Source organism: Mirounga leonina, unplaced genomic scaffold (genome assembly GCF_011800145.1).
Source record: "Mirounga leonina isolate KUSES-001 unplaced genomic scaffold, KU_Mleo_1.0 Mir_151, whole genome shotgun sequence".
Classification (NCBI taxonomy): domain Eukaryota; kingdom Metazoa; phylum Chordata; class Mammalia; order Carnivora; family Phocidae; genus Mirounga; species Mirounga leonina.
Genome location: NW_023270377.1, coordinates 27,390,190 through 27,413,245, shown reverse-complemented (window position 1 = coordinate 27,413,245; position 23,056 = coordinate 27,390,190). Strand labels below are relative to the sequence as shown.

Sequence of the window (23,056 nt, the reverse complement as noted above, 5' to 3'; positions counted from 1 at the left end):
CTAATATAAGACACTAAAATGTCAATAATTTCCAAAAGCTGTGGTAAAGCTAGTATCCCCTTATTTCAAAACCATTTTGCAAAAGTAGCTGGCTGACTTAACACAAGGTCATTCATGCCTGCAGATACATGCATATCACCTAGTATGGCTTCCTTACCAGCTCAGTGTTGCTGGTCTCCCCTACCCAACCCTGCAAGTTTCTGCTTCAGTAGTTACTGAGGCCCTCCAGAGAAAGCAAGGATGATCCACTTAATCCCCTCTTCAGGTATATTATTTTTCAATAGAAAAGGCAATCATCCCAAATAACCTAAATTGAAATTTTCATTGTGCCACCACTGTTTGGCTTTCAAGGCAGGAACAAGCAAAAATTGAAAATTTGGTCTTGGCCGGTGGTCAGCTTCCTGTTCTTTTTTAAATAACATACTTAAATCTGATACACTTGAATTAAAATCTTCCAAATCAGGTTTCCAATTAAATTACTTTCATGGTAAATTTACCTTAAGGATACATTTCTTGTCCCAAACTGTGGGGTTTAGTGAAAGCGAAATAATTTGATTTGGTTTATAGTATATACATAGATTTGGTTTAGTGAGGGTTTTATTTTGTCTAGTTTACTGGTTGGGGGAAAGTGAAAGGAATGGGAAGTAGGGGAGAGACGCAGTAAAAGGGTTTTAAGAAATAACAGATGATTGGCCTTGAACTCTACTTTGTGCTTCACCCTTCCATGGTAGGTCTAGAAGCCCTGACTTCCCCAGGATGAGGCACAGGCCTACTGTGACTCAGAGGTCATCTGCCGAATCATCATCTACCCTGCTGTTAGCCACCTCCAAATTTTCTGTCAAGGCTGACTTTCTAAATTCTACCTTAACAGGATTTGACAAGGTTATGATCAATGACAGTTACTGACTACAGACATTTTTCTTCCCTAAGGAGTGTCAGCAGTCAGCTTTGGGCCTGAGTATCTCCTTTGAGACAATCTGTGACATCCACGTTCCCAGTGACCTTTATTTAAGAAGACAGAGGAAATGGAATCAGAGCAGACACAAGAAACCTAAATTCTAGGCTCATTATGCTTTGGCTAAGTCATTTTGATTCAGTGGGGTCTATCTTATCTGCTTCTACTTACTTCACCAGCATGGCATGAAGATAGACAGATGTTTTGATGTAGCAAACTCCTTGAAGGAGAGATGCTTTTTAAACAAGAGGCAGCTGTGACTGGCCCACTGAGGGGATTTTTAAAGTGAATTCCAATAGTGGGATTCAGGACTGTTCTTTAATAAGCTTTAGACTAAACATTTGCTTCATACCTGCACATTTGAAACTCTGAGCAGTGAGTCCTCGCTCCAAAGACAAAGTTGTGAGAATGCTGAGGAAGCTGGTGGTCACAGACTGACGTTTGTTCTTCCTGAGTTCGTGCCCACCCATCTGATCCTTGGGTTTGCTCCTCAGGGTGACTTGCAGGTTTTGCTCTGAACTCCTCACCACATTGGCTGCTGTTTTCAGAGCCTCCATCCACTCCTCGGCCCTCTGCCGGGTCTCAGCGCGGAGGCGGAGGACATCTTGGGGGAAAATGACTTGAAAGCAAGAGTCACAGTCGTCCAGGTTGTCCACCTGGACAGCCAGACACACGTCCACATTGTAGCTTAGCAGGGGATCCTCGTCTAGCTTGCCAGGCTGGAAAGCCATAAGGTAGGCCCTGCTAAGCACAAAAGTAAATGCCTTCCAGTTGTTCTGGATGGTGAGCCTGTACAGCGTCCCTGATTTGATGATGTTTTGGTACTGTCTGGGACTATCCAAGACAGGGGATGGTGCGAGCAGCTCACTGGATTTCTTCTGTAAACAGTGATTCTGTGTACAGTCAACGTGATGACCAAGCCCTGGTGAGTTGGCCAGCTCATCTTGCTGCCCCACATAACCAGGCACGGCGGCGTGCACGACTTCCCAAAGCTTCTGCCCCCAGTCCAAAGCCTCCCATGGTGACTCTGCCTTTAACTGCAGCTGAGTGTTGTCATACAGAACGGTATCCACCAGCCTGGCCTCGAGGTTGCCCAAAACAGATATGCTCTGGAAGTGTGAAAGCTGGTAGGTGGCATAGAGGGCTTGATTGCCACTGCTGTCAAGGCTGTAGAAGTAGAAGTTGTAGGGGGAGAGTTCTGCGTAACAGCTTTGCCAGTAACTGTCATGGTCCTTCCTAATCTCCAGGTACCCCTTCTTCAGAAGGTTTGGGAATGCCTGCTTGTGTTCTAGAAAGAAAAAAAACAAAACAGAAGAAGCAATGTGCGTTAATTTATGAATATGAATGAACTCAATGAGATGAAAAGGCAGGTGCAAGAAACTATAAAGAGATCAGGGAATGACATCTTTCTGGTTCAAAGCAAACACAGCAGAAGCAGTACAATTCCAAGATAGTACAAGTGACAAGATGTAATCGGGGGGAAATTTCAGGTCTAAAAAACTTCACAAAGGTGGAATTATGAGTGTAAGATTAAGTACAGAGTGGGGTGGTTTGCAATGTCAGTGTGACGTGCAGAGGTCTGTGCAGAAAACAGAAATACTGGAATAACTGGGACCATCCCCCGTGGGCCCATGAAACAACTGCACTTCCCCAGGATTCCATGTTTTCTAGGAAACATTCTACAGAGTACCAAATACATGAGAGAGAACATTCCTCCTGTCACATGACCTAACTCCTTGCCAATACTTCCATCTTTCTTTGGGTTAGGAAAGCCAAGAAGGGTCAATGGAAAGGATAGAACAGAACATGAAGTTTGCTGCCAATAAACTCCTGTTTCTCAGACACCCCCATTAGTCTTCAAGGCCAGTTCATGAGCCTTCTGTCTTACAACTACTTCCCCAGGCTTGACTCAACTAGCTCGTTTTAGGTCTCTGCTTAGATAGCAGTTCTCTCTCACTTCTGAGCCTGGATGCGCTTATACTGTTCCTTCTGCTTACAATGTTCCTTCCCACTGCTTCCCCCAGCTACCACACACTTACCCTTCCTCACTTAGCCATGCTTTCTTCCAGGAACAGAGTCTGTCCTGACTCTCCCAATCCCTCACCTGCAAACACACAGCCCTGGGTCAGTAACAAGTATCCCTATTATTCCTCTCTGATGGGTTCTTATAAGGCTGTATTATAATCGTGTATTTAAATATCTGAATAAAAAAAAATTTTGAAGTTTTTAAAGAAGTGTGTCCTCCCCATTGGACTGTAAGCTCTACTGAGGACAGAAGAGAGGTCTGTCTTTTCATCCTTATTATCACAGCACATAGTGCAATGCCTAGTACACAGTAGGCTTTTAAAAAGTACTTGTTGAATGAGAAATATAGCTCCCAGCACAATGCCCAGCATATAGTAGGTATTATTTCTTTCCCTTCCCCTGTTTCATGAGTTTATCTGGTTGTGCCATCATTAATCAATGCTTAGCTGTAACGTATGCAAGTTTAGTACTTTAATAGAAGGAGACTGTCGGGGCGCCTGAGTGGCTCAGTCGTTAAGCGTCTGCCTTTGGCTCAGGTCATGATCCCAGGGTCCTGGGATCGAGTCCCATATCAAGCTCCCTCCTCGGGGGGAAGCCTGCTTCTCCCTCTCCCACTCCCGCTGCTTGTGTTCCTGCTCTCGCTATCTCTGTCTCTGTCAAATAAATAAATAAATAAAATCTTTAAAAAAAAAAGGAGACTGTCATTTGGGAGACTTCCTGATACTTTTATCAGGCGTGAAAAGGACATCCATGCAAGAGGCAGCACCCCTCCCTGGTAAAGATTTTCATTTCTGAAATTTTCATTTCATTCTGTTTCTTAATTTCTTTGCTAGCACACATTGGAGACAGTCATAAACTAATTGAGTCATTCCCTAAAGAAGACAAATCACACTCCCAAAGGGTATGATTTCTGATCTTGGCTGAAGGAAAAAAAAAAAAAAAAGTAACACAGATCTAGATCTTAAAATAGCAAACCAAAAGAGAAAAGGAGAGAAATGAGGCAGAGAAAAGCCAATTTTACCTGCTTTACATCTCCAGTCCTGACATTCATTAGTATTTCTGTGATAACTCAAAAGCCATTAATTTCTTGCAACCTACACTAATCCCTTTGTAGAGAGAGATAATGGATGCCTATTCTCAGTTATCTGTCTTTTCTGATAATGCAATAAGGGAGATAGTGCTGTTAGAGACGCTGCTGCTACCTCTCCCCCTCTCATTTCCATCAAGCGCTGATGGTAGTTGAATCTTTTCCATAATAAGACTCATAACCATGTGTCCCTCCATCCCCATCTGTCCTGTGACCCAATGGCTCAGCTACGCATCCCTGAGTAAAATAAAAACTACCTTTCTTGCTTTTAGCTAGAAATTTTTCTCTTCTTTTCTTTCCTCCCTGAGAGCTTTTTACAATAGCAAGCACGAATTAGAAATTCTACTTTAATTGGGCCCAAGCCAGCAGCAAACCTGATTAAAAACTCACCTCTTTCTGACTGTCCAAGCTAGGGTGGTAGATGCCAGCCCGGGTGGACCGAGTTAGAAGTCCTGCCTGGGTGTCTCAAAAGTCCCTTCACCTTCTTGATGCAGAGTAAGGGTAGAGAATGCATTGTGTTTCCAGATTTTTCAACCACCTGGCTCAGCCCTCTCTAAATAGGTACATTAAACTGAGACAGAAGAGATTGGTGTTGATCATAGGAAATGGCCCATATTTATAGGCTGCAGTTTGTAGCGTTAATTTCTTGAAAAAGAACAATCAAGTAGAGAGCAAACATGATCAGAAAGCTATCCTCTGGGGTGCGTATTCCTCTCTGGAGGGTCTGTTTATATCAGACCTTACTAATATTTCCTGTGTGAAGTATTGATGGTTTTTGAGTTGTAGAGGGCTAAAGGACGACCATTTCTTTTTTTTTTTTTTTTTTTGACCATTTCTCTTTAGTCTCAAACAACTGCTACTTTCTGTTTCTATATGAAGTTTATTTTTAATATTTATGCTACAGACAAATCAGAAGGTATATATTTAAATCTAAGCTTTCATTAACTTATAGTTCAACTTTTATTTCCCGAGACCATATCATTTCAACTCATTTAATTAACCTCCCACACATTATTGTAAAGTGTTCAATTTCACAAATGAGTAATATAAAATCTATTTTAACTAATATCATAAATGATTCAGATGGGATCATTGACAAGAATTATCACCATTTCCTCAATAAATTAGGAAAGGATGCTCAAAATAAATCACTGTACCCAAAAATTTCATACTGAAACCACAAGTAATTCCTTGTGAAAAAGAGGGGAAAAAACCCCCAAAACCCAACTCCTGAATTCTTCATTTCCCCATTGCTTTCCACTTCGGCTAGTATGAAGACCTGGTTCAGTTCCTCTGCAGTGAAGACCCCTTCTTCCTCTTCTCTTCAACCTGCAGCACCAGTGCAGCGGTTTAAGGACAATGATTGCTAGTTACTGAAGAGGAAGAAGGGAATTTTCCCCATCACGCGCCTGATTCACTTCTGTACCGCCAACCTGCCAGAGTTCCTCTTTTGCTCTTATTTCCTCTACCTATTCTCGGAAAAGTTTCCTTTCTCATGGCCACCACCCTAATCAAGGTTTTTTTTATTTTTTTTATTTTTTATTGTGGCATAATTGACATATAACATTATATTAGTTTCAGATGTACAATTCAGACATAATGATCTGGATATTTGCATATATTATAAACCGATCACCACAGTAAGTCTAATTAACATCCGCCAGCATACAAAATTACAGAACATTTTTTTCTTGTGATGAGAATTTTTAAGACATATTCTCTTAGCAACTTTCAAATATGCAATACAGTATTAACTAGAGTTGCCATGCCGTACATTACAACCCCATGGCTTTTTATTTTATAACTGGAAAGTTGTACCTTTAAGACCTAATCCAGGTTTTAAATGAGCTCCCACCTCTAGTCCGCCTTCCTCCTGGTCATCTCCCACACTGTTACCTGGGTCATGCACCACCCCTCCCACCCAGTAAAGTTCAAACTCCTTAAGACATTTTATTATGGAAAATTTTAAACACACTCCAAAGCATGTAGAAGAGAAAATAAACACCCAGGGATCTATCCCTCAGCTTCGAAAATCAAGTTTCTGCTATTCTTGTTCTCTATCTCCCGCCCCTCTCCAACTCTGGCTTTTTGTCGGTTGTTTTGGCTGCAATATTTGAAAGCAGATTGCTAACACTTTATCATTTCTACTGTAAATACTTCAGGGGAATCTCTAATCTGACAGATAAAACTTCAATACACACACACACACACACACACACACACCCCATTTTCACACCCAACAACATGAATAATCCTCATCTAATACCTAGTCCGTATCTGATTTTCCCACATTGTCTCAAAAAATTTCTTTATACAGATAGTTTGTTCAACTTAGGTTCACACATTGATTTGGCTGATACATCATTTAAATCTCTTTAAATCTATAACAGTTCTTTCTCCTTTCTCTTTTTCATGCCACATATTTATTGAAGAAATAAGTTCATTTGTCCTGTAGACATTCTCACATTCTGGACTTGGCCGAGTGTATCCTCATGGTGTTGTTTAAATGTTCCTCTGTTTCCCATGTTTTCTGTCAACTGCTATTTAGATCTTGAGGTTCATTTAGATTTTTTTTTTTTGACAAGAATACGTCACAGGTGGTTGTCCCACTTCTAGGGGTATTAAGATTGATTGGGGGTTCAGAAGATGTTAGTCTGATCCCTCCATTATGACTTTCCCCAGCGACCTTTCACACAATGCAGGCACTTTTCTCCACTCCCCCATATTCCAGTCAGGTAACTTGATACTGTTTCTACCACTCACCCCTCCCAACCTTCGTGCATGTTCTCTCACTGACCTCCCTGTCTAGAGCTCCCCTAACCTCTGCTTATGCGTGTTTTCCTCACACGAGGGCTAGTACAAAATCCTACCTATTCTTTTTTTTTTTTTTTTAGATTTTATTTATTTATTTGTCAGAGAGCGAGCGAGGGACAGCACATGCACACAAGCAGAGGGAGTGGCAGGCAGAGGGAGAAGCAGGCTTCCCCCCCAGCAGGGAGCCCACGTGGGACTTGATCCCAGGACCCTGGGATCATGACCTAAGTCAAAGGCAGACGCTTAACCCACTGAGTCACCCAGGCAACCCAAAATCTTACCTATTCTTGAAGACCTTCTTCCTCCCCTCTAGTTGAAAACAACTGTCTTCCTCTGAACCCCCAAGGCTCTACGGCTACACTACTCTGATGACTCAGATTTCAGATACTATTTCACATTTATCACATATGTATTAAATTATGTAATAAAATTATTCAAAAAATCAGAAAAAAATGTAAAAGGCAAGAGCAAAAACTTTCTGCCTCCATATCCCAGCACCCACAATCCTCCTGTCCAGACTATATACTATTTGATATGAAGCCCTCAGACATGATATATATGTCATAATATAAATAATAATTAGAGGTATATTATATTTACTTATGTAATTACATAATTATTAAATGGTTACATACTTTCATTTTTATTACTTTATGTAATTTTATCTTTTTAAAAACCACCATATCCCAGATCACAATAAATGAAAGAAACATTTAGGTAACCTAGTTTACCAAGAAAATCTGGACTGCCTGAGTCAGCACAATGAATGAAGTCACAAGAATAGGATTCCGAAGATTGGGCAATGGTTAGAATGAAAGACAAAGAGCAACATTTTGATGTTTTCAAAGAATTCAAAAGCCCAATGTGGTGCCAGTATTCCAAATCAAAGTTATCCTGGCAAATCAAAAGCACACATTTAAATTCTTATTACAAGATTAATAAATGTGAAAGGAAGCCAAAGTGGAGAATGAATGGAGAACAGCCATACACTTCAGTGTAACACCATCTAAGACAAGCCTGAAAGGATTGCCTTTCAAAGTTTGGCAGATATATTACATTTTTTCTGTGGTGGAAGGGGCTAGGGGGCTCTTTTGGGTCTCTTGTAAATAAGAGCACTAATACCATTCATGAAGGCTCCACCCTCATGACCCATGCACCTCCCAAAGGCCACATCTCCTAATATCATCAATTTAGGAGACAGCCCAACTTATGAAATTTGGGAGTGACACAAATATTCAGACCATAGCACTAAACAGGGACTCATGTTGCTCAATTTCTATCATATCTTTAGTCCTGACAATTCATTCTTTTATTCATTTCAGTGGATCCCAGACACAATCCCCACAGCAGTTTTTCCATACTTCTTTACTCTTGCCAAACACCTAATTCCACTGTCTCATTTTGTGCACTGCAGAGAGCTCCTTTACATATACTATGCTTGGCTTCATGCCAACGTTGCATAACCAATGTCCCGCACAAGTGCTCCAGAGCACAGTGGTTAAGGCCATAGGTGCTGGAGCCAATGAACCTAAACTGAAATCACAGTTCTGCCCTTACTGGCTGTGTGACCATGGCAAATTACTTAACCTGAGCCTCAGTTTTGTCATCTTTAAGATGGGCTATAATAATAGCACCTCCTCACTGTACTCTTGTGAGAAAGAAATGAGTAGCTCTTAGAACAATGCCTGATACATCATGAGTATTCAACAGATGTTTCTTATTTTGGTCGTCTGGTCTCAAAAGAATCTCCCTGCCTCCCTATTAAAGCTAACCCTACCACCTCTGCTCTGTGCCTAATTCCTTCCCACTTCTTCAGAATCTCTTCCTCTGCAACATCTTAATATTATCCCTCCACTAATCTCTTTTCCTCCTGTCTTCCAATACCCTAAGGTTTGTTGTGTCTATTAAAAAAGGATTCACTTGATCCTACCTCTCGTCCGGCTCAATCTGTCTCCTTCCTTCGGAGGCCAAATTCTGACATTGCCTCCATGTCCTGTTCCACACAATCTGGCTTCTGACCACTGCTCTGACCTCATCTCACATTCCTTCTCTCATTCCAGCCACATTCTTTTATGTTCTGTGAGCAAGCTGAGTGCATTCTAGCCTCAGGAACTCGGAGGTTGCTATATTCTCCATTTGGAACTTCTCTCCCCAGCCCCACTGACTTACGTGCCTCCCTTAGTTTTTCCCCTCAAAGGTGCCATCCTCAGTGAGGCCATCCTTTACCACCTTCAAGAGCCCCCTCTCTATCTTACACCTTGCTTTATTTCCTCCAAAGAACTCTCTCCTTCTTCTCGAGGGCAGGGACCTGGATGTCTCTCTCACCCCTGTATACTCAGTGGCTGTCTCCATAAATATTTGTTGAATGAATGCACAAAGGACTCTGCTAGAATCTGTGGACACCAAATGAATCAGACACAGATTCTGTCAATAGATCTATGGCCCAATCAGAGCCCTTCTTTTTCTTTTCACAAGTCCCACTTTTCTCTTTGGCCACGGTCACCCTAAGTTTAGATCTTATCACTTCACAGCATGATAACTGGCAGAGTCTTCTAATTGGTTTCAATCCCTTCCATTCTTTCCATCTGTTAATCCATCCTATATTCTGGGGGGGGGGGGGGGGGGACACTGAGGGGAACCAATAAATAGCATCCCTTTACTCACCCAAGTTTTAAACCAACTGAGATTGACGGACATTGTCAGACACATGGAGATCAAAACATCAGCCAGTTGGAGGACGCAGCTTAGGGGTCCTCCTACCCCTAGGACTATACATACTTACCTCTGAGTCACAAGCAGTACTGATCACCACAGGCTTCCCCTCCTGGGGGACTGCCCATGAAAGGCTGATGGATGGAGGAACAGACCAGAATTAGTGCTTCCTGTGAGAGAGGCTGAGTTATACACATCCAGTTCCTCTCCTAAACTTGCCCTAAGTTGCTCCTCCCTGGGGGTGGAGTGTGCAAAGGGAAGGAAAGAGGCCAAGAGTGTGAGTCTAACTGATACCCCTTTACACAGACACAAAAGCTACAGGAGAGGTGGTTCCCTGGTAGCTACCTCCACTACCCCTCAACCCTGTCGACTTACATACTTTTTATAAAATACCCTTTTAATTTTGACTTTCAAGTAATTTTCAAGTGCTTCTTTGCTAAACATATCACATTAAGTCTATTTGTTTGGCTTTGAAGGTCCTCCATGACCTCAGACTACAACTCAAAAATACAGCCCTGTCCGGCTTAGCCTCCCAGGCATCCCACACACATGCTATGTTCACCTCCACCTTGGTCTTGTGCTCAACCCTCTAAGCTCACTGAAGCATCCTTTCCTCAATGAAGACCTCTCTAACATTCTAGATTACAATCATGTCTCTTTTCTTTATATTCCTAGTTAATAAAACGCAGTCTTTCAAGTCTGTTTCATGTTATAGTATTCAACTGTATTTAAGCCAGAAACTAGGGGGAAAAGTTTTAAATAATTTTAGGTTTTTGTTCTCCTCATTAGAGGCACACAAGAGAAGTGACATTAACAGGATCCACATTAATCATGACACTGCCACAAAAGTCCATAGCAAAGAATATGAAGAGAATAATACTATAGGAACCAAAGACAGGCTGTGTCTTGAACATCTGAAATATGCTCCACAGGCCAACACTCAGTGATGGCTCCCAGATACTTGTTAACAAACTAGTTCTGGTAGAAATGAAGTAGGCTCAAGTAATGTCTTTTCTGAGAGCTACTTTGGAGACCTTTCTTTATGGGTAAAGGAGACTATCCCATTTGCTCTCCCTTCAAAATAAACCTAGGGGAAAAGACATATCATCTGTGCAGGCTCTAGTAGAAATAAACCTGTAACATATCTGGCTACATATTAGCTAGACAGACATACCAACTTCGGGATCTCTTCCATCTAAGTTCTTTGCTATGGGCAACAGTGATAGAGCATTAGTCCATACAGTCCTGGTCAATTTCACTTCTAAGTGTGAACCCCACTAGGAGATCACAGACCCAACTTCTTAAATGCAGAGGCTTTCTGCCTTCTGTGACAAGGGTAATCCCTAGTCTTTAAGAACTTTGTGACCCAGAAAACAATTCCAAACCAACTTTCAAGCTATGCTCAGTCATTGCCATGGTGGGCTTTTCACTCTGTTTCCCTAATCTATAGGAATTAAGTATAAAAGAATCTCCCATACTTAAGCCAGCAGATTTTAAGGTAAATGGCATTTCAGTATAGTATCTTTGGGTAACATACTAGAGTCATAGAAACTTAGAGTTAGAAGGGACTAGAAATCTCTTTGGCCCAGCCCCATCTGAGGTAGAACTTGTCTGTTGCTCATGTCATTAACTAGTCCTCCCACTGCTTTACCAACAGAACCCTAATCTTGTTCAGGTATGGTGGCAGATGCTCAGAGGAGATGTCCTCTCCCTTGCCCCATGGAAAGAAACAAGATTTGTTTAATCCAATCACAGAAATGCTATTTTCCTTTGCCAGACATTGCTTTAGGGGTGAGCATGTGACTCTAGCTACCGAAGGGGTGCTATTAGGGGCCACTGGGAAAGAGACCCAGAGGAGGTGCTCTGCTTTTCCTTCCTGAATTTGGCTACTGATATATAAGAAAATGACTCTTGGGACTACTGTAGCTATCTTGTACCAATGAAGGGAAAGAAGAGACATTACCAGTATACTGAGAAGCAGAGCAGAAAGACGGAAAGTGCCTGGATCTTTGATGAGCCTCGGACCACCTATTTCTGGACTTCTGAAGTGTTTACTGCATATAGTGCTTGATATTCACTAAGTGCTGCACACCCACCTGTGAGACGGATGAAAACAGAAGATGATAAATGGCCTTATTATTTATGCCACCTGTGGTTGGGGATGCTGGTAACTGCTTCTGAAAATATTCGTAACTAATTTAACAGATTTGGAAAGAGATCCCAGGAAGCAAAATGACTTGGCCAAGATTATACCACACAGTGTGCAAGATGAGAGGAGAACTCTAACCTCCAAACCTGGAATCTAGATCATATTGTGTTTATTTGTGGTGGAGGGAATGACCTAAACTTCCTCAGGCTTGAGAGATAGCATTATTGAGTGATTACGCACGGCCTCTAATGTCCTACCACATCCTACTGCATGGCCTTGGGTGAGGTCAACTTCTCCAAGACTCAGTTTCCTCATTTGTAAAGTCAGAACAATATCATCTATCATACTAAACTATTATGAATATTAAATAATAGACACATCTTAGCACAGGGCTGAATGTAAAGTTAACTCTCATTGAATGACAGCTCTTATTGATAGTATTAATAACAAACTCCATTCAACTTAAGTTATAGGGAAGGAAAACAGAAAGAGAGGCCATTTCTGTTTTGGAAAACAAAACAAAACAAAACAAAACAAAATGGTATTGTCCTGATGTTCCGAGTACCAACACATAAAATTCAACCTGACACTTCGCATAAGATCATACTTGGTACAATACAAAGTTTTCTATGATATGGTTTATAGCATCAAAAAACTTCCAACCTAATGCAGAAGATGGATATATAAGCAATTACCTATAATTCACAGAATTAAATATGCTGTGAAAACATACAGTGAAGTAAAAAAAAAAAAAGAATTTTAATTGAAAAAAATATAGAAAGGTCTCAAGGAGGACATGGCATTTGGATCAGTCCTTGAAAGATAATGGTGGATTCTGAAAAGTGAAAAAGGCCGGGAACGTATTCTGGAAGAAGAGAAAGCATGAGCAAAGGCTCAGGAACTTGAAAGGACATGGCATATTAAAAAATGGCACATAGGTGGGGTGATAGAAGGTGCGAGTGATAAGTCTGGGAAGATACCTGCATGCTTTATAAAACTTAACACTTGATTTTGTAAAGAATGGGGAACCGTGATTCGTTTTTGAGAACACAGTATGAACAGATTTGTGTTTTAAGAAGGTAACTCTAGCAGTTTGTGAAATTAGTAACTATAGTTCTCCTTAGCCAAGAAAGATAAACTATATTAACAGAGCAATCAAAAAAACATCAGAAACTTCATTTTCAGAGTTCTCATATAGAAATGTTAGAATCAGGATATCAGCTGTTGATAAGGAGTGTTGGCTTTCCAATAGCTGCCACAGACCAACATTCAATAATGTAACCAGTGGAAACTATACAACCATATAAAATCAACTTTGTAACCTATTTTAGCAACTTCTTTGTACTGACTAATCTTGCTGAAGGGTGAATCATAAATTCAGCAAGAGACCATGTCCTGGTGACCTCACTTGTTCTAAGCCTGCAGGAATATTCCCACCTCTATTGGCTCCAAGGCTTTTCAGAAACATCATAATTGAAAAAGCAGTCATTTTAGTATAAGTCCCAAATTTGGCTTTTTTTTTTTTTTTAAGTGAAAGATGGGGAAAAAGGGAATGGAAAGAGAGTAACATAAAACTCAAGATAAAGAAACCATACTGCCATGGTCTTTCTAGCTCTAAAGAAAATCTCTGCTTGAGACCTTCTCCTAAAGTACTTAGAACAAGAAGATAGAGGCATAGAAATGGTACCAGGTCACTAGAGAGTGAAACCAACTGAAACAAAAGCTAGTTGACCACTGCCCTTGCCAAGCACATGAAAATGTGAACACAGTCAGGGAGGGAAAAGGAAGTCAGGTTCGGCAGTCCATTGAGTTTCAGAGCTCCACAGCTAATGCAAAGGATTTCTTTAAAAAAAAAAAAAAAGAAAAGAAAAAAGATTTTAAAAATTGCAACTACAGCAGTTCACCCAAAAGTAGAGTAGGTTACAAGGCACACAGAAGTTCTTCAACCATACCCATATTTCCATGACGACTTTCCATTACCAATTTACCGATCTGACTATAGTTAATTAGCTCCCATACAACCAAGAAGCAGGGTCAGTTCAAATATATCCTAAAATGATACAATTTTAGATTTGGGAGGATCTTAGAGACAATTTAACCTGCTTCACTAGGTTTTTAAATCAAAAGCAACAGACGAGTCATTTTTCCAAACCCACACGGTGAGTCCTAATTGAGTGTTCTTTCCACACACACCCACCTTCCTCTATCACGTGTATACGTTTATAGGTGTAAGTATGTCTGTATGTGTGATCTGTTTTTCATATTGATAACATAGCTAGCATCCACATGTTCATATGACTTTCTATATTCTTACCTTAATTCATACTTACATTTGGATTATAATTCTATGATGTTAGGACCCTCTCTTCCAATCTCATGGGAAATTCCAGGCTGCCTATGGCTGTATTATTACTCACTGAACAAGAACAGGATGACAGTGATATAAAGGGGAAAGGGTTGGTCAAGAGCATGTCTGTACAGAACTCAGACTAGTGCCAGGACTAGCAATGATCTGTTCTGGCAGGAGCTAAGTTTAGGAACTTCCCCCAGGGCTAGCTCCCTGTCACACCTTGCTACAGGCTGCCCAGGGCATGGCAGGAAGGAAAAGAGCTGGCCATGAGGAAGCTTTGTCTCCACTACCTGTCTTGAGAATTTTTAGAAACAACTGCCTCTGATGTGAAGTGATGGATGTGCGAACTAACTAGACAGGGGGAATCCTTCCACAACATACATGTATATCAAATCATTACAACATACACTTTAAATGCCTTCCAACTTTGTCAATTATACTTCAGTAAAGCTGGGGGAGAAAAAACCTGTCTCTGTTTCCGTCTTGCCTTAGATCTAGTGCTTCCCAGTGATTCGTGACCTAACCTCTTCAACATCACTATCCCACGCTCAGATAGTGCAGACAGTCTTAACTGGGTTGGGTTCAAGCCACACTCCATCAGCCTGGTAGGACCCACTGACTCTACCCTTCATCTACCTAGCACTGGCAACATTCCCTTGTAAGAAGCCTGTCCTGGGTCTATCTCTGCCTGAGGCAATAAAACTTATAGAATACATTCATTCATAGGCTTCTAAGTAAGACTGAGAAAGGCAGCTGAAAGATGGAACAAAACCCCAAAGCCCTCTTTCCATAGTAACAAATCCACGGTGTCAGTTCACTTAAGCTCTTCTGTACAGCCAGCATTCAAGGGTATGAAGGGCAAAGTTACAGTCCTCCTTTTGTGGGCTCACTAGTCCCCTAAAGAACGGTGGCCAGCTCAGCACTGTCCATGTATTTTAGTGAATATGTTAAATGCAAAAAACAATCCTTGTTTAGCTAGGCCGCTTTGTGTGTCTCAGTTTTTCCAGGCTTGGTGATCTCCTGAGGGATTAATTTTAGTTCGATGAACATCATCCAGGTCTGTCTCATCCACACCACTTCTCACCCTCTACACCCACAGGGCCTGATTACTAATAAGGCTTTCAAAGTAGAGGGTTCTGGAGACTGAGAACTATTGGCTTCCAAGGTAAGGGTACAGCTCCAGCTTAGTGGTTAAGAGCGTGGACTCTGGAGAGAGACTGCCCAAGTTCAAATCAAGGATCCACTTAGTACCAGCTATGGGACTCTAAGCATATTACTTAAGCTCTCTGTGCCTCAGGTTTCACCATCCCCAAAATGGGGTCAGTAAAAATATCTACATCACGGGAGTATTATATGAATTAAATAAGCTACTACTTGTAAGGAACTTAAAATAGTCAGTGCACAGTGTTTGTTACTGCCACCATTTTCCCCTCCTCTTCCCGCCTGGGCTCTCTCACCCGGAGGGCAAACACACTGGGTGCTCGGGTGTTGGCTCTGATAGTGACAAGTAGGCTGTTAGTCTGTTTGATGTATTCTGCTCTCATACATCCCAAGCAAGAAGCTAGGAAAGAAATGACCTTCAAATCCAAAGCAATAATCTTTTTTAAAGAAACACTATCAGGGAACTGGGAAGAGTTGAGGATTGATGCAGAATTACTTCAAAATTACTTCAAAATTGGGAGCCTGGGTGGCTCAGTCGTTAAGCTTCTGCCTTCGGCTCAGGTCATGATCCCAGGGTCCTGGGATTGAGTCCCACATCGGGCTCCCTGCTCGGCAGGAAGCCTGCTTCTCCCTCTCCCCCATCCCCGCTTGTGTTCCTGCTTTCCCTATCTCTCTCTCTGACAAATAAATAATTAAAAAAAAAAAATCTTAAAAAAAAAAATTACTTCAAAATTACTTCAAATGATTGCCTTCAGAAAGACTAAATGGCAAAGCCTAATTATCGCACGAGGCTTTGTGCTCACCAAGCAGCAGTCAGATTCTTCCAGAAAGGGGAATCCTAACTGTACCTAGGCAACCCGGGAGTCTCAGAGGTATCTGGATACCCCTCCAAGGCCAGGGCAACATGCTGCCAACACAAGGGGCCACTTTATAAGCCATATCTGTTTGATTTTCTCTTATCACAAGGCTAGTGCAGGGCAGCCTTTGAGATGAAAGCAAATCTTCATTTTTCACTGCTGCTAAAGAGCTTCACAGAGAGGATGTGCAAGGTATGAAATGCTAGATGATGGCGCGAGGCCCTCAGAAAAGAGGGTGGAGGTTTTTTTTTTCTAGAAAGACGAAAACTGGCTAAAGAAGTTATTGTTGTTAATTTAGCAGCTTATCAGAATTACATTCATTTCACATTTTAAACAATTTTTTTGAGCATAAACTATGTTCAGAGCACCATGTTGAGGATAAAACAATGGGTAATAACAGTCCCTTTCTCAGTGACCAGAAGATAGTAAACAGCTGATCACAAATCAGTGAGAGAGGGAATGTATGGTTCACTTCCCACTAACAAACCCGTTCATAATATGAGAAAGCACACTTCAGGAAGGCCAATTTAAGAAATCCTTACTGTGAGGCCCTTTTATAAAAGTCTATGCGAGAGTAAAGTAGGAGTGATTGGAAGTGTCACTTTGATTCTCATTGATGAGTTTCAAATTCCTTTATTTTTATTTTTTTTAAAGATTTTATTTACTTATTTAAAAGAGTGAGAGAGAGAGAGAGAGAGAGTAAGCACGAGTAGGGGGGAGGAACAGGGGGAGAGGGAGAAGAAGACCCCCTGCTGAGTAGGGAGACTGAGGCGGGGCTCGATCCAGGATCCCCAAATCATGACCTAAGCCAAAGGCAGATGCTTAACCGACTGAGCCACCCAGGTGCCCCGATGAGTTTCAAATTTAATTAATAATAGTAATATTATTAAATGTTTAAGATATCTAAAAGAAAATGCTGTGGGAAATGAAGACATGGTTTGTCACACCTCACAGAATTCATGTGCACATGTACTGTGCATGAAGTATGAGGAAAAAGAGAAATTCAGGGCCCCACACCATGAGGTCTGAACCAACCTCTCCCACCTTTCCCTCCCACTAGCCTCCATGGGATCCTCTGCTCCCCCCTGCACCTCTCATCTCCTCACCTTGGTTCCAGCTGTAATCCTGACCGAGTGTCCTCTACCGTGACCCCCTTTCTGCATCTGAGTGTCTTTCCTGGTCCAGCTGAAACTCCGTGAACTCTCATAAGCCCTTCCTAACAAACCCAGCACAGTGTCTTCTTCCTCTGTCCTCTCAGTCACTGTCACCTGCCCATTGAAATAAATCCCAACAATATAAAGTAAAACAAAAGCCCCCTCACAAATATTTCAGTTGACTTCTACTTCCTCTCACTTCTGGTGCCTTCTTGAGTGTTTGTTAGTGTCTGATCCCCTCGGCTTAAGTGAGAAGTTCTTTAAGCCAAGGATGGTGTCTTTATACATCTTTAAACGCTTCCTAGCACAAGGCTATGCCCAGTGTGTGATCAGATGAACATCTACTGATGTGAACAAGCAGTATCAAACTCTGTACAAAGGCAAATACTACATGAATTATGAGACTATGCAGATTCTTACACACAAGATTAGAAAGGGAGAATTAACCACAGTCAACTTTTCACTCAGCACTTCTTATGAAGACACCAAGGCTGAGGCTTCAGGTAAAGCGTGAAAGCAAATGGAAGAGGGAGCTTAAGTAAGCAAAACCGGACAGGGACACTGGAGAGTACACTTCCCCTGAGGTAAATGTAAGACAGACAAAGGAAAGTCAACGATTGTTCAATAGCAGTCAGATATAAAAACATACCAGTATTCCCTTGAGCATCTTCGACCTTATTTGGTGAGGATGACAGAAAAGCTGGCCTGGTGAAATGAGGGCCCCGAAGACACGGTTGCTGCTGCAGAGGCATGGTTTGGAGGACTAGCCTCCAGTCCACCTGGGTAATATCTGACCTTGACCGAGCATGGCCTGGCTTGAAAGTAGAGGTCTCATCCAATAAGTCATTGACGGAGCGAGGCCTGTCCCTCCGACGTGGACAGATGTTGAAAAAATTAAAGGTCGATGCTTCCTTTTGTTCCATCCACGAAAGATTATCTGGGGCTGTCCCCTTCTGAACCATAAACTGTTCTTTGGCAGGGAAGACATTTTGAGCTTTGGTTTCTAAGAGCCTGCTCTTACAGTGGTCCCAAATCAGGCCCCCCTTGCCCAGGGAGGCAACATTTCTGATAGCACCATTGTCTGTTATGTTAGTGAGGACCTCGTGCCCCACCAATTCAGGGACTTCCTGAATCCCATAAACCTCAGCTTGCTGCACAGCCTTTTCTAGCTTAGTATCAAAAGTACTAAAGAAATCCTCAGTAACTTCCAAGGCTGGGCTGATATCATCCACTTCCAAAGCTTCCATGTCACAGGCTCCAAGAGGCCTAAGGCTCCTCAGCTGGTTCAGGAAAGGGCTTCATGAACATTCATTCACCCAACAAAGAGAGGTGCGCTTCAGCAACTGAGTTCTGGAAACAACTGAAAGAAACCTTCATTCGACTGCCTAGAGCAGGCCAACCACAAGGATAGTTGATGTTTTTTCAGTCATTAAGAGCATTTGCTAGTAGCTACTGGCCATTAGCAGAGATGTGGGAAGACAAATGCTCCTTTGAGATCATTCTTCATTGAGATCTCTGTAAAGATAACAGGAAGTGCTTGTCAAAGCAATGCCATGCAATCCTTAATTTCCTGGAAGAGAAGAAACAGCACAACATTGACACGTGGTTCACTGTATTCTATAGTACATGAATCTGCCCAATGATTTCCCCATCTTTACATCTCTTCTATGTAGACATGCCCCAAGGTGGACAACACCTACACAGAAGTTCCACTGTCAAGAGTACACATCACTACCGGCTTTAGTGCTAGAACCTACACAGAGCAGGGTGGAACCCTTGATAAGGGGAATTAAGGTCAACAGCTTTTACTCATACAGAAAAGCCTTTGAGAACAGTTGTGAAAAGACAGTCCTGGCAAATCTCTGTAAAATGTTGACCTAAAATAGTAAGCAGAGAGACTAGGATTCTGTGTCTGGGCCTACATCATAATCAATCTAAAAGTCACAAATGCATGAGTCCTTTCACAAACTTTGAAAGCGCTGATGGTCTGTCAGGCTAAGAAGCGCAAGGGGGAAGGACCCAGGGAGGCTCTGCCCTTTTATTAAACCCCAAAATTACTGTGTTTGTGCTTCCCAGGCTTGGATTATGTAATACCTACTGAATGCCTATGGACTTCAGAATTCCTCCAGTCAGCTTCAAAAAAAGGCTTCAGGCTCCCAACTCCCAGAGGTTTTGAGGACTGGCCGAGGAGTACAGGTCCAGCCTCAGGGCTGGGCAGAAAATACCCTTCATGAGCACTAACTCACTATCTCTGAGAAAGGCTCGATCTCCAAGGTCTAATTGGCACAGAACTTGACAGTGATGCTATCCAATACGGTAGACACCAGCCATATACGACTATTTCCATTTCAATTTATAATAATCAAATAAAGTTTCTCAGTCACCCTATTACATTTCATGTGCTCAACAGTCACATTCACCTTTGTATGTGTACCCAAAAAATGAACAGAAAAACAAAACCACCATGCAAGGGGCTTTTTGCCCTTACTTACTTACAAGTACGTAAAATTAGGCAATTAGCAACAGCTCTGCATGTCCCTGCAAAGGTTCATAGATGTGCTTTTTCTGTTTAAAACTGCATGATTTTATGGTTCATTAAAATCATTTTTAGCACTTAGGTCATTAACCATTACATTTAAATCAATAGTACCAATCCACATTGCTTAATATATGTAAATTAAACTAATATATATAGCCCTTTATTTTTTTATTATTATTTTTTATTATGTTATGTTAATCACCATAATATAGCCCTTTATTTTAAAGTATGTCAAGAGGTTTGCAGTTCACAGCAACTCTGTGGTTAACCTCTTGTGAAGTGATAATGACTATGAATTTGTCTACATTTTATATTTTGGTACTTATTATGTTAGCCCTTATGCAGTAAGGCACTGATTGACTTTTAGAGATAAACATCAGTTATAATAGTTGCAAACAGGGTTTCTCTTCCTGTGTTTACAGTTAAGCCCTAAGCCTCTTGAATTGTGCAATAGGGTTTCACTACTTCTCTAATTTTGAAACATGGGATTTTTAGTTTCATCTTCTACACCAGAGGTTATGAAAAAGAAATACATAATAAATCGTGAAACTTTTAGTTCTTTCTTTACTAAAATTTCATATGAACATAATAAAGTCTAAGTGCTAAAAAAAGAAATAATGGGCACAAAATGGAGTCACTTGTGTGGAGCCCCACATCAGCAAATCGACTTATACCTAACCTCAGCCTCAGTACTTTCCGCCTTTCCCAGGAATGTGACCTTTAACCAGTAAATCTGGAATTACCTGATCAGCGCTACTGAGGTAATCTGCCCCATAGATTCCTGCCCTCCCCCCAAAGGAAGGTGACCTTGCTTCTACCCCTTCTGCCTGTAAAAGACTTCCATTTTGTAGAGCTTTCTATTTACTAGATGGGATGTCACCTGATTCATGAATTGCTGAATACAGCCAAACTTATCTTCAAGTTTACTCACTCAAATTTTGTTTTTTTTAACATAAGTTTCCCATTTTATAGATGAGGCACCAAGGTGCAGAGCAGTTAGTTATTCATCTAAGATTGCATTACTCATATTCCTTTCCTTACCCAGTGCTTAAAATTCAGTCTGTTATCATACTAGAAAGAGAGAGTAAATACCTTCAAAGTGATTCTTTCTTTCTTATTTTAAATCAAAATGTCTAGAAATATACTCTTTGTGCTCTCTGTTTAGGTATTCATAGGCTGGTTAGAAGCATACAACCATTGATGGCCATCACTGCTAGCTTGTGGAACACTGTTACCCCACACATCCTAGAACCATAGACTGTTAGACAAGGAAGGGAACTTTGAAGTCATCCTTCCAACTCCAACCTTTCACAGAAGGGGACACCGAGGCCAAGAGATTATGAGATCACATGGACACTTTTGTATGCATTAGGAAAGTCTTCAAAAGAAGGTGCCCTTTGAGTTGAGCTTAAGAAATTTAGAAGGTATTTGCCTGAATGGCTAGGAACAAATTAGAAAGAGTAAATTACTTTTTGATTAGCAAGAGATTTTCAAATTTATTATATGACTTTCCATAGGCAGTGTGGTGAGCAATATAGTGGAAAGGGTCTAAGCTCTAGAGTCAGTTCTGGTTCAACTCCCAATAGTCTCATATGAACTACGTGATTTGGGGCAAGATTTCCCTGACCCATACCCACTCCACCCCAAGTCCTTCTCTAGGCTAACCTGTCTTTCCCATTATAGGAATTCTGATTTTCACTATTTAGTGCTTTCCATTACCTCTGTTTGGAACTTACGCAGCTATTCCCCTTCCTTTCTGATAGAAATATGCATTTAGCCTTCTAATCATACCCTAAAAACCTCTACTCTTCTCTATGTGACCCAGCGTTTTCCTGTCTTCCTCTTCTTCCTCCACTCAGTCGCTCCGGTCTTTCAGTCCCACCGAGGTTTACCTTTTTGACTTCCAGTCCTGTCCACATTGCTGGAGGGGTTACTCCCTCTCTCTCTTTTGCCTATCTAATGCCAAATTATCCTTCAACCTAACATCAAGTGACAGACTTGTATTCTCTAAAGATGGCCACAACAAATTCTACCCCACATGCTTTTCTGCTAACTTTATTTTTCCACTCCCTTGAATCTGGGCAGGACTTGTGATGTTTTGATCAATAGAGTGTGGCAGAAATGATGCTGTGTCCATTTGAGGTATAGCCCTTACCTGGCCTGGCAGCTTCCTCTTCCTATCTCTTGGAGCTCTGAGCTGTTATCTAGGAAGTAAGGCTATTTGCTAGAAAGAGAGGTCACGTTGCAACAGGGAGGCACCAGGCATGTACGTGAAGAAGCCACCTTGGATGACAGCCAGTCAAGCTTGCAAAGGATTTCAGCCCCAGTCAGTATCTAACTGCAACTCATAGGAGATCCCAACTGAGAACTGTCCAGATGAACCTGGTAGCCCAGACCGGTGAGAGGCAATAAATTGTTTTAAGACACTAAGTTTGGGAGTATTTTGTCACACAGCAACCAATAATCAGGACTTGTCACTTCCTCAGGGAAACACCCTCTGGTGTCCCACACTAGGTTAAATGTCCTTGTTTAAGTTTCCACGGCACTTGCATGTCTGTAAGTTACACACTTTACATTTGTAATTACCAGTTTCAGTGTCAATCAGCCCCTCTTAGGCAGCAACTGTGTCTATTTTGCTCACCCTTGGACCTCCAGAACACAGGTGCAGTTTAATAAATATTTTTTAAGTAAGTTAATGAATTATTTTTGAGTGGCTATCTTTAGGATTATTAACATTGTTTTCTTCTCCTCTTTTTCCTTTCTTGCCAGTACCTCTGACTTACCACCACTTACCACATGACTATCTCTAGCAATAAACAGTAAAAATAGCCACTGCTTTAAAAGTAAAAAAAAAAAAAAAAACTTAATGAATAAATAAATATATAAATAAATAAATTACTCTTTAGTGTAATAAATGAATTGACAGACCAGTGTGAGAGGTCCAGCTCTTTGATTTCCACAGTACAAATTAAATAGCTAAAAAGCATTATTGAGAGTTACAGTGATTTATTCATTCCATAAATATTTACTGAAGCGGCTACTGAGTTCTAAGCATAGGTGTTACTACAGCGAACAAAACAGATACAACTCCTGCTCTTGTGGAATTTACATTACTACAAGAGTAGTGGAAATCTTACCGTATGCCAGGCACAGATCTAACTGCTTTCGCTGTCTTACCCTCATGGGTAAGGTGTGGCTGAGAAGGCCTCCTGAGAAGGAGGTGCATTCTTCCATATCCTGTGTCAATCTGATC

At 41.3% G+C, this 23,056-nt stretch overlaps 1 protein-coding gene across 3 annotated transcripts in view; it reads right to left on the bottom strand.

Annotated features, from left to right (window-relative positions):
• Positions 1-23,056, bottom strand: part of PLEKHM3 (pleckstrin homology domain containing M3) — a 181,169-nt gene that overhangs the window by 140,707 nt on the left and 17,406 nt on the right. For 2 of the 3 annotated variants that reach the window (XM_035007268.1, XM_035007266.1), the window contains exons 2-3: positions 17,914-18,834; positions 1,308-2,243 (exon numbers count right to left, since the gene is read on the bottom strand). In XM_035007268.1, the coding sequence (XP_034863159.1) occupies positions 1,308-2,243; positions 17,914-18,511 (1,534 nt within the window). In that variant the 5' untranslated portion in view covers positions 18,512-18,834. The remainder of the gene's footprint in view (positions 1-1,307; positions 2,244-17,913; positions 18,835-23,056) is intronic. The other variant, XM_035007267.1, reaches the window with a different exon arrangement.